This window comes from Mustela erminea, chromosome 4, assembly GCF_009829155.1.
Source record: "Mustela erminea isolate mMusErm1 chromosome 4, mMusErm1.Pri, whole genome shotgun sequence".
Classification (NCBI taxonomy): Eukaryota; Metazoa; Chordata; class Mammalia; order Carnivora; family Mustelidae; genus Mustela; species Mustela erminea.
Window position 1 is genome coordinate 86,150,873 of NC_045617.1, and position 12,129 is coordinate 86,163,001.

Here is a 12,129-nt window from a genome sequence, read left to right on the forward strand (position 1 = left end):
GCCTAGCTCAGGGAGAAGGGGAGGGCTTGGGGTGACCACAGGCACTGAGAATGAAGGGGCTCAGGGGCCCCACCCTGTCCTACTGTAGGGAGCAGGGGGAGCGACTCCTGGAGACTGCACGTTGGAGGAAGAGAAAGTAGAAGCCAAGTTTATTGCCTTAGGGCCCCAGCCCAAGTTTTTGGACCCTGGGACTATCACCAAGGACTTGCCGCCTGTGGAGTCTCCGTGGATCTCTTGTAACACTCTTCTTTCTGTTGTGTACCCAAAGGTGAGGGACCCCAGTTGATTGCCACTTGTCTATGAACTTGGGAGGCAAGAGGATCCTTCACTAGTGGGCTTGTCCGTTCCCTGATTCTGAAGAGGCCCCCTTTCTCCCTTCCTGGAGGAAGGGTGCAGGGTATGTAAGGAGTCCCCTGGGGGTCTTCGTTTCCCAGGCCTCTTCTCCAGATTAGGAAGTCCTGCCCTATAACCTGGGTCTCTCTTGCTGCTGATCCTTCCCTGTGTGTCCCACCTGGAGCCTTCTCTGTGTCACAGCCTTGCCTCAGTCCTGTCCAGAGCCCCTGGACACTTATGGACCTTCCTTGGTGGCAGATGTAGGGGCAGAGGTTGGAGTCCTTGATGAAGTTGGGCTTTAGATGGACTGGTCTCAATCTCTCCTCTCCTTCTGGCCAGAGATGTCACAGTCTGGCAGGAGAAAGGTCAGGGTTGCAGAGCACATTCCCGAAGGAGGCCAGTCCTCCACGGAGCTCGTTTCCTGGGGATCTCTTGGGATCTGCTGGCTCCCTGTTTTCCCAGGCTGTGTTTGGAAAGCTCTTAGGACAGGCACTCAGAAGGGGTGATGAGGCTAAGGGGTGCCCTGAAGAGTCAGGGGAGGCCATACTCCGGAAGGTAGGTGGGACATCCAAGAGCTCCTCCTTGTTGAAGGACGGCTAGCTCCAGACTTCTAGGCAAGGGTTGCTGGCAGGTTGGAGAAGCAGCTGCTGGCTTCCTGAGGGCAGATACTGTGTTTGCAGAAGGTGCTCCAAAGTCCCTGCCCAACCTCTCTCCTTGATGGTCCCTGCCAGCCATTCCTATGGGCTCTTGTCATACGCCCCTACCCCATTTGGGGCACTGGGTCGGGGCGTCTCTGCTTGTCTAGTCCTTCCAGTGGATGAAACGCACACAGAGAGTGAGATCTTTTACTGTTGTGCCCCCAGAGCCTGGCACTCTGCCGGATGCGCAGGCAAATGCTCATTGTGCATGTATCACGTGAGGTGAAAATAAAGTCACCCTTTGTCTGCTGTACTGGATTAAGTCTCCTGGGTGGGTGGGTGGGGGAAATGCAGGGAGGGCGTGATGGGGACTTGGCCAGAGTGACCCATATCTGGATTCAACTTTGCCAGGTCATGTTTGGGGGAGGAGCTTTGGGACAACGATGCACGTCTCACTCCACACACATCTGTCCTTCATCGTGTCCTACATCTCCTTGCAGTGACTTGCTTGGGCAACCCCATCTCCTTTGCTCTCTGGAGAGCTCCTGAGACCAGCCCTGGCTAGGAAGAGAGTGGGAAAGGACACAGAACAGGAAGTCCGGAAGGCATACAAGGGTGGGGGAAGTGGGAAGGGCTCCTGAAGCCCCTGGAGACCTCACGCAGAGATGGGGATCTTCTGAGGTCTGGGGAGCCCATCCATCTCGGGGGCTCCCCGGTCCTTGAGGCTGAGTCCCCTGCTGAGCAGCCAGAGCTGGGAGCACCTGTGCAGAAGCAGAGGGCCTAGTGGGAGGATCAGCGCCAGCCATGCCAGGCCCAGGAGGATCCAAAGGGCGGCCAGGCTCCGGTACACGGAGATGTAATGCTTGCTGGGGTCTGTGCCTGGCAGGGAACGAGACATGATACATGCCAGGGATCCGAGGGCACAATCCCCATCGCCCCAGGTTCCATAGGGGTCCCCGCCGGTCTCTCCATAACAAGGGTCTATAGTGGGGTTCCCCAGGGGAAAGGGCCACGTGTCCCAGGCCGCAGATGTCTAAGGCTGTTAGAATCCTCAGCAGCCTCACCAACCGCTGGTCTCCCCCGGATACCCAGGGACGATCTGATGCTCAATGGTTACCACCTGCAGACATCTCCCCATCCCCTGAATCCCCGTGGCCCCCACCCTGAGCTATGTGACCGCCTTGTTCTCACCGACAACATAGTCCCCGAAGCCAATGGTGCTGAGAGTGATGAAGGCGAAGTAGAAGCCTTCCCCAAAGCTCCAGCCCTCCACATGGCTGAAGACCATGGGCGGGAAGATGAGAATGACCAGCGTCCCCAGGGTCAGGAACAGAGCCAGGCCAAGGATCTGCAGCAGCTGGGAGAGAGAGAGTCTGCCTCTCAGTCTACTTGGAAGGCCCCAGGACTGTGTATTTGTGTGTGTGGGGGGAGTGGGCGGACACAAATCTGGGAGTGGAGCTGGACCACAGCTATGTCCCCTCCTTGCCTGCAGACCTTTGGGGTAGGGGTTGTACTGTGTGTGTGCGCTCTTGCCCAGGCCGGGGAAATATTTGGTCAGAGGGATTTCATTAGTGGGTCAGGCTGGAATCTGGAGACTCCTCTGGGCCTAGAGATCATACTTGAATAGGCCCACGGGGACTCTGATCTGAACTATCCCAGACTCCTCTGCACCTTGGCTTTCCTTCATGCACCTGGCTTTGCATGCTGGCCAAGCTGGTGGGCACTGGGGGTGTGCTGGGTGGCCTGGAGCTTATTTTCAACCACAAGGGGAGGTGCTGGAGCTCTGTGATGACCGCAAGGATGTGCCACCCAGATCCCCCTGCAAAGAAAGCCTTGTTGACCAGCCTTTAGCCAGTGGCCTCCAGCTCTCAGTTCTTCGGAGGTGGCCCTTGGCTACAGAGGACTGCATGGCTTAAGGGCACACCCTTCCCAGGATGTGCCTGATAGACACCAGGGAATAAACCCCTGGCCAATTCAGCCCCCTGTGGGGCCAACTCCAATGGCCACACATACAATGCCGAACTCCGGGAGGGGCTGTCCAAGTCTTCATTCCAGCCCAATCACAATTCACCTTCTCCCTCTGCAGGGCCCTTTCTTCCACAGGCATCGACCCTTAAGACCTTGCCTGTCAAACTGTATCTTGGTGTCAACCTGCAACTGATCCCATTGTGGCAGGGCTGGAAGTGGGAAGGGGCCCTACCTGGGAGCGCCTGGGCTGCTCCTCCCATCTCTCCAGGGTAGCCAGGTGGCCATGCAGGCCTGCGCCCAGGTGGTTGAGGAAGACCACGTTGAGTGGGATGCCCACCAGAGCGTAGAAGACGCAGAAGACCTGGCCTGCCTCCGTGCTGGGTGCCAGGTTACCATATCCTGCAGGGGGAGGAGGAGTGTGCAAATATGGAGGAGAGTTCAGAATGGCCTCCCCCACAGACTGGAGCAGAGTGGTGTTCCACTACCTCTGGGGGTGGAGGGGAAGCTCCTCTGTTCCCAAGAACATTCTCTCTGCCGCCACCCACCCCCCACCCCACTAGAATGATCTCTCTTTGTATGAATTCTGCTTGTGGGGGCGCCTGGGTGGCTCAGTGGGTTAAAGCCTCTGCCTTCGGTTCAGGTCATAATCCCAGGGTCTTGGGATTGAGCCCCGCATTGGACTTTCTGCTCAGCAGGGAGCCTGCTTCCCTTCCTCTCTCTCTGCCTGCCTGTGATATCTGTCTGTCAAATAAATAAATAAATAAAATCTTTAAAAAAAAATCTGCTTGTGTTTGAAAGGCACATCTCCAAGGACACTGTCTCTAGGAGGCCCTCTTAACTGCCACCATCTTCCTCCCTACTAGGAGTGATTCCTTATAGTGCTTTGTGTCATTCCTGTCTAATTATCTACTTTGCCTTGTACTATTGTTTTTTGTGTGCTTATCTCATTCCTCTTCCTTGGATTAGAAGCTCCTTGAGGGCTGAGCCTGGATCTGATCCAAGTCTGTACCCTCCCTACCCACCCCCTACTCCTTCTGCTACAGTTATCCCCTGAGGTCAAGGAAGGTGAGTGGAATTGAACTTAATTGAATGGATGGGGAGGCCATGGATATGCGAGGTCTGGGGTTTCCTTGGGAGAGGTGGTGTGGGTTTTCTAGGTGAGGGGGTAGGTGCTAGGCAGGTGCTGTTGGGTGGCCTGTCCCGTGGGAACACCTGGGGCATCCCCTGCAGCTGGGGGGAGGGGCGAGGTTTCTATATACACAGGTGGCTCTGAATCCCGAGTCCCTGCATTTCTCTCTACCTGAGAGTATGCTGGGTGTATGGGCAAGTTCCGAGCTGATCTGGGATCAGCTCTCATCCAGCGAGGGCAAGAGCTGGTAGGTAAATAGCCCTGCTTCCTCGCTCCTCATGGGGCTGAGCTCTGCCTGGCCTCTGAGAGGGTCCAGGTGGGAGTGAGGCCAGTGGCCCTCCCTGGGACCCTGCACTTCAATGCGAACTTTGCTGCATTTTCTCCTCTCCTGCCCAGCCTTCCCACCTCTCTGCTCATGCTTCCTGGCATCATCTCTTAGACAAACCATATCCTGGTCTCAGCCTCTGCTCTGGGGAACCCAAACCAAGACAGGGGCTTTGGGGAAGCCCTTCCCCACCCCAACCCTTTACCTATGGTGGTGACAACTGTGCCTGCGAAGAAGAAGCTGCTGCCAAAGTCCCAGTTGCTGGGGTTGGTGGAGTTGCCCTTGGGGTTCACACCTTTCACCCAGGCTTCCATGATGACCTGTTGTGGCGGGGGAGGGGAGGTTGGGATGGGGTCGGAGGTGGAGGCAGCAGAGGCATCAGCTGGTGGACAAGCAGGGTGCTTTCCTGTTATCTCATTTAATGATATTCTTAGAGGCTCTTGCTTCCATTTTGTGGGAAAGGAAACCAGGGCTCTGGCTGAGTAGCTAAATAAACGACTTGTCAAGGGTCATTGGATTCCAGATCCATGGCTTGTTCCATGGGCCAGGGCTGACTGCCACTTGAGCTGTAAACATGGGCTGGGGAAGGGGAGATGGGGCCTATGGAGGCAGAGGGTGGTTATGGGGTGGGCCACGTGGGAGATGCTGCCAATGGCCAAGAGGGTGAGGTGTAGGTGTGTTGTGAGGACAATGGGACGACTTCAGGTCAGATGCTTCCAGAAGGGCTTATTGGGCAATGTGCGGTTTGGGGGACCACAGAAAAACCATGGGTCTGCCCTCCCAACAGGGTGTATGATGGAAACCTAGAATCCTGTGTTCTCCGAACATCCTGGTGAGGGGGCGGCTTTGCTCTTTGCTGCCCCCTAGTGACTCCCAGCCTGGGACTACGGGTAAGGGACATTCCATCAGAGGCCTGGGCAAAGGTTGGGTGTGTAGCAATGTTTCTGGGTGGTGTGTTGTATACCTGCGACGTGCATGGGTTCTCCAAGTTGCATGTGTGTGCATATGTGTTGAGTGTGTTACACAACCTGAACGCTTGTGGGCTCAACCAAAGCCCCTGCATCCCTAGGCCCAGGCCTCTTGGAGATGGTTAGGGGTCCCTCTCCAGTCTGTCCCCCAGTCCCATCCTGTCACCGTGCATTGTCCCAGGCAGCAGCACCGCCTTGCCACTTGATAGAGCCCCCAAAGCAGGAGGAGGCAGTGGGGGAAGGGCAACTCCAGCCTCTAGTTCCCGTGAGAACCTTTTCCCCACTGGCTGCACGAGCGTGCTCCCTGCCAGGGTGGGGTGGCCCTGGTAGGCTGGGCCAGTCTGGGAGTCATGACACAGGCTGTCTGCTTTTCTTCACTTTGGCAGAACTGGTCTCTTCGAATGTGGACTTTGGTCTCCCTCCCTTTCCCACACACCCCGAGAGGCCAGGAAGGAACATTCTGGAACATGCTAGCTCCCTGGAGACCCTCCCCCTTGGGAGCAGCACTTGCCCTGGGCCCAGCTGTCTCCCACGGCCAACCTGAAGATCTCCATCCTACTGAGGAAGAGGCCTTGATTTGGTGAGGGTACTGAGGGTGGGGCCCCCAGTGCAACCTTCCATTTTTCTCTAAGAATCCACATGTAATTGGGAAAGTCAGACATGAGTCCTGTGACATTGGGCAAGGCCTTTTCCCTATGGAGGAGTCTCTAATACAGCTTCTGGTGCTGCTAACAGCGTTTACCTCTCGTGATTGTACCAGTAATATGTGTTCTGGAATTCTAGACCAGCGTTCTTCCTGTCAACCGGGCATCCCTGGCAACTGACGCTCCCTCCCCAGGAAGCTGAGGACAGGGGTATCCTGGTTCCCCTGAGGAGGCCAGAGCGGGGTGTCATTAATCAGCAGCTGGGGCTACCATCAAGCCTGTTGTCTCCCACCTCTGTTTACAGAGCTAGTTAGATCCCCGCTTCCGATCCTTCTAGCACCCTCTGGCTCCTGGGTTTCGCCTCTAACCCTAGGCTGAGGGAGGAGGAGGTGTCATGGACTCCGGGGCTTCTGCCTTATCCCCTGAGGTCTTGGGAGGCTCCAGAGCCCTTCTCAGCCCCACAGGGGTGCCATGGCCCCAGGCCTATACTGCCGGAGAGCAAAGAATCCTCATTTCCTGGGAGCAAGATGTGGACAGGGGTCTCACATCTCCAGAAAGTTCTCTCTGACCACTCAGCCCACCCATCATCTTCTATGTCATCTCATCTCCATCTTGAGGGTATGGGCATGGTCTGGAAAACTAATGAAGGACAGGTTGCTGGGCTGCCCCCAGAGCTGCTGATTCCAAGGGTCTGGGGCCAGGTGCTGTTGCTGGCATTTCCAAAGGACTCTCCCATGTGATGCAGTCACATCTGGTCCACACTTGAGGAACCCCTGCTCTAGGCCCTATTCTACCGGCCCCCAACCCCGCTCTTATGCTAATTTGTATGGTAAGAGCATCTGGCCTAGGGTGAGATCTGTCTCTATCACTCACCCTGCAGTCTTGCCAACACTCCGCCCCTCTCTGCCTCAGTTTCCACCTGCCGACTGGAGACAGTGATGGTAATAGGTTGTTATGAGGAAACACATATAAAATGCTCGACTCCAGAGGATGCATCTTGACTGCTCTGACCCCATCAGGATGCCCGGATTCCCCACTGTTTTTGGCAAGCCACTAAGTGTCATTTGTCTTTGTGATGACTCTGCACTCGGCTTGTTCCTTCGTGGTGGGTATTGTCATTCACGGGGCCCCCTGGTCTCCCAGGCGTTCACTGTGATTTTGCCTTGCTTCTTGATGAGAGGGTGCTGGGGCCCCAGAGTTTGTGCAGGGAAGCAGAAGGGGCCCAGGTCAGGTGGAGGGGACAGCTCTGCCGCCAGAGACCTCCCCCTAAGGACATCTTGCTGGGGCTGTATCCCTGGCCCCGGCTCCCCATCTATCTTTGTCAGCCCTCACGGGTGTGAGCAGGGAGAGGACAGCAGGATTAGCAGCCGTGCCGTTGGGAGAGGGGAAGGGCAGAGTGTGGGAGAAGGAAATTGGTGATGTTGAAAACACTGACACGTAGTTCACGTTTATGCCGCGAGTGTCAGCTTAAAAAGGTGCTTTTGATTTGCTGTAAACGTCTGCAGCTCACGTGAGGTCATTCTCCTCACCTTGCAGAGGAGGACGTTTGGGGCCAGCGGGTGGAAGCAGCTGGCTCAATGCGGCATGGCAATCTGGTTCTGGACCTGGGGCCAGAACCCAGCCCAGGGCTCAGCCAGCATGCGCTGCGTCTGAACAGGGCATCGGCCCGTGGTGGGCAGCTCTGGACCTGCCGTGAGAACCCACACTCCGCCCGCCATCCCATACCAGCCTCTCCCCTTCACCTGTACAAACTGCTCCAGGGCCCGCTGGTCCAGGCAGGTGTAGTTCTCCAGGAAGCGCAGCTTCTCAAACTGGAACTGGTCTCTGGACTGAGCCTCCGCCTGCTTCTCCAGCAGCTGGAAGACAGTGGCGCCGAGCAGCAGGTAGGAGACATAGGCCAGCAGCAGGGGCAGCACCCGGCCTCCCCAGCAGCTGCAGAGCCCGGCTCGGGGCATGGTGTGGCCAGGACGCTGCTGGGGCCTGTGGGGCTGCCTGTGGGAGGAGAGATGGAACGTGCGCAGGGACCCGCGCCCAGCCTCCTGCCTGCGTTGCTCTTCTCGTCCTCCTCAGCACAGCTGTCTAAAGGCCGGGGAGTCTGTTTGAACAGTGCGGCTCAGCTTGGCTGCGCTAAGTGCCTCCAGTGCAAACAGGCCTGCCACCCCCAACCAGCCTTTTTTTTTTTTTTTTTCCACCATGCAGAGCACAAGTCAGTGGCATGGACCCCTCAAAGAGACCTATAGGGTCCTCCTGAGGTCATCTTGCCTTGTCGTTGGCCTCTAGGTTGGATGGGTACTTCCGGACCAAATCAAATGCTTCCCCCTTGTTCTGCCCTGGTCTGAAGGGGTGCCCTCCGCAGCCCCCAGTTTTTCATCCATAATGCTTCAGGCCCCAAGCTGGGAAGAAATCAGGATGTTGGTGGGGGGAGGGCACCTGGATTACTCAGTCATTTGAGCATCTGACTCTTAGTTTCAGCTCAGGTCATGCTCTCAGGGTCCTGGGATCGAGCCCCACATCGGGGTCCCTCTTCAGTGTGGAATCTGCTTGAGATTCTAGTCTCTCTCCCCCTTTGCCCCTCCCACTCATGCTGTCTCTCTTTCTCAACTAACTAACTAACTAACTAAAACCTTACAAAAAAATAAATCGGGATGGGTGTGACTCAGCCTTGTGCTCAGTTGCCCTGGCTACAGAATGGGGCTGGGAGGATTGACCTGCCTATTGGGGAAACCCGAGGGTAAGTAAACTCGGTGACAAATCAGGGCAAAGCAAATAGACACATAACAGCCTCGATCAGGAGCGGTATTGGGGTTGATGTCCCTAAGCAGTTGGACACACTTGCTTCGTAGCTTTTGCTGATGGTTTTCCGTGCCTGAAGTTCTTCAGCAGGTTGCCTTCAGAGCATACCACAACGGCAAGATGTATGCATGAACAAAAAAGAAGCTCGAAGTCTATCCTGACCTGAGATGTTCACAGGATTCTCTCAGGGGAGTGGAATTGAGGGTGTTTTCCTCTTTTTCTCTTCTTTGCTTGTGTGTGTATTTGCAATAGCTTTATTGAGATATAATACACATACTGTATCATTCACACGTGTATTATTTTTTAAAAAGATTTTATTATTTATTTGAGAGAGAGAGAGAGAGTATGAGGAGGGGGAAGGGCAGATGAAGAGGGAGAAGCAGTCTTCCCACTGAGCAAGGAGCCGGATGTGGGACTTGATTCCAGGACCCTGGGATCATGACCTGAGCCGGAGGCAGACGCTTAACAGACTGAGCCACCCAGGTGCCCTTCATTCACACTTTTAAAGTATACCGTTGAAAGGCTTTTAGTATGTTCAGAATCATGCTATGTCCCCAATTCCCTGTCCCCTCTTAGCTATCCTCCCCGTCCACCCAGCTTGCCCCCTCAGCCTCAGGCAGCCATCCATCTGCTTTCTGTCTGGGTTTCTCTGTTGCAGACATTTCATAGACGTGCTATGATACTATACGGGGCTTCTTGTGTCTGGCCCCTTGGTTTGGTGTTTTCAAGGTTCATCCGTACCATGGCACGCATCTCAGTACTTCGTCCTTCTTTAGAGCTGTGTCCTTTTCCGTAGGACAGAGAAGAGAATTTTATTTATCCATGCGTCAGCGGATAGATATTTGAGTTGTTTCTACTTCTCAGCTCTTATGAATGATACTGCCACGAATATTCGTGGACAAGTGTTTGTGAGGATGTATGTTTTCATGTCTCCAGGAGTGGAGTACTGGTCGTGGGGTCACTCGAACTTTCTGAGAAGTGCCAGACTGTTCTCCCCAAGCAGCCGCACCTTTGTACCTTCGTACTGGCCCTGTGTGAGAATCAAGTTCCCTGCTCACGTTTTGTCTGATGAGCTGGGGCAGTGGACAACACGAGCCTCTGCCCGCACCATTTCCCTCCCTCCCAGCTAACAGAGCCCCACGTGTGTGTGTACATGTCGGCTCCAGGCAATGGAGCGTGATCCGTCCAACCCATCATGATAAACCTGCTCCCCAGGCTCTTCATCGGGGTCTCTGGGAGCAGCCCTGAGAGCAGGATTTGTGTGTGAACAGCGGACTAGGGGAGGGCCGATAAGAATGTAGGGCAGGTGGGGCCACACAAGGGACCATAGTCCCAGCTCCGCCTGGTTCCCAGAGAGCCCTGGTGGCGAATGCACACCCTGTGAGTCCCAGGTGGAGGCAGGGGAGCTGGGCTTTCATAATCCCACACCCGCCGGTTGCAGCAGGCAGAATGGCTCGGGTAGCCTGAGGACGGTCTATGGAGTCCCAGGTGATAGGCAGACCACATCATTAGAAGCAAATTAAAGAGGGGAAGAGGGGCACAGAAATGGGGAGGGGATCAGAGGATGGATGGTGCCCCGGCACACACTTCCGGGGCTCCCTAGCAGCCGGGGTGGCCATGTGACCCACTTCTGGCCAATTGGATGAGTGTGGAGCCTGCTGTGGAGGTGTGGGGTAAAGCCGCTCTGTCCCCACAGAGGCCTCAGTGGCAGCGGGCCCCACTGCCCCCCTCACACAGAGGACTGGCCCTGCCGAGCCACCTCGTGTCCTTGAGGGAATGGCCAAGGGTATTGCAAAGACGCTCTGCTCAATCCTGGGCACGCCCATCTCTAGGTTTCAAAAATGTTAGAAACATAACCCCTCTTCGTTCAAGCCGCTATTAGGTGTCCTGTGAGTCCCCAGTGGCTACACAAGTTTTTGCTATTGTTGTTGTTGTTTTCATAGTTCAAGGCTTATTTGAGTTGGAAGGAATAGGAACACACTCCAGTTATCTTAAGTAATTGAAATAATTTGCGGTCGGAAACCAGGAGCCGCCAGGGTTCTGGAACAACCCAGCCCGTGTCTTCACTCCTGACCATTCATGGACTCCGTTCCCTCTCCTCGTGGGGTGGCCCCTCTGCTGGTCTCAGCCTCCATCTGCGGGGACAGAATTCTGCTCCAGGCCTGCCGCCCCCGGCATCCTGTCAGTGTCAGGTGCTGTGTCCCCTGTTCTTCCTCTTGCTACTCTTTGCCTCAGGTCCTCTGTGGTGAGAGGCCAAGGGTCTGAGGGAGCCTTTTCACGTGGGCCACTTCACAGGCATCCGGCCATCCTTGTGTCGGGCACTACCTTCAGCCTCTCTGCCCCAGCCAGGGGCGTGGGGGCCGCACACGGACACGGGTCCCTTGGAAGGGGCAGGGGAGGCAGAGACAGTGGCCATGTATGTCCAGGGCGAGGGAGGGGAAGAGAGAGATGGTAGGAAGTAAAAGCCAAGGGGAGAATTTTACCATCCCAAGTACAGGGATGATCAGGAGAGCAGGAGCGTTATACGGTCTTAATCTGCTCTGAGGCCGGAACCGGCACAATAAATCCCAGGGAGCCGAGGTGAGGGCAGGATGTGGAGGCTAAGCGTGGGGACATCTCAGCGCTGTAACTGGTGCCGAGGGCAGGCCGTGGTGTCCTCCATGTCCTCTGGAGCACCTCATCCATCCTGGGGTTTAGGTGGGGCCCGGCCCAGCCTGGCAGCTGCCTTCTCTGCCATTCTACGTGTTCTGGGTTCCCCAAAGCCACCTGGGGGATCTCAAGCTCTCCTGTACGACACTCCTCTGCACCCAGGGCTTTCCCAGACAGCACCATGCCAGAGACGTGGGCTCATCTTAGAGGAGGAAGGAAGTGTCAAGACTTTTCTTTCTGGTCTGGAGAGATGGGATGACAAGGTATTGGCCACATCCCGTCATTACAGACTTGCTAATTCCTGACGTGAAGCTAGGGTTGTAGTTACACCTGCAAGACCATGTAATAATCAAATCCCATTTTATTGCCCTAGAGAAGCTCAATGCGTGACGCATTCTCTCCTGTATCATTTAGAAAGCTCATCTGTGGATGTCTGGGGGATCTCTGGCAGGTCTTAGCATCCCCTGTAGCCTGAGCGGCCTCGACGGTCCTGGACACAGTCCAGGGGAATGGTGGTGGTTCTCGGGTGGAAGGAAATGAACGGGAAGAGCGTGGACTACCTGTGTGGGAGAGAAGGGTGGGTGCAGGGGGCCAGAGGTAGGTCTCTGATGTTTGGGGCCGGAGGGAGGTCTGGATCAGTCCTCCCTGGAGCACCCGCTCCCCTCCTCCTGCTGCCTCTGGT

General features: G+C 55.7%; 1 protein-coding gene across 2 annotated transcripts; it reads right to left on the minus strand.

Annotated features, from left to right (window-relative positions):
• Positions 1-132: 132 nt before the first annotated feature.
• KCNK16 (potassium two pore domain channel subfamily K member 16) lies at positions 133-8,129 on the minus strand. Of its 2 annotated transcripts, XM_032339847.1 has the most exons (6): positions 7,748-8,129; positions 4,599-4,713; positions 3,172-3,338; positions 2,163-2,328; positions 1,710-1,850; positions 133-547 (listed from the first exon to the last, which is right to left on the minus strand). In XM_032339847.1, the coding sequence occupies exons 1-6, from the start codon at positions 7,958-7,960 to the stop codon at positions 195-197; spliced, it is 1,155 nt and encodes a 384-aa protein (XP_032195738.1). In that variant the 5' UTR covers positions 7,961-8,129; the 3' UTR covers positions 133-194. The 2 variants fall into 2 exon arrangements, with proteins under 2 accessions (XP_032195738.1, XP_032195737.1); XM_032339846.1 differs by lacking the exon at positions 133-547 and having other exon boundaries at positions 1,398-1,850.
• Positions 8,130-12,129: the final 4,000 nt, after the last annotated feature.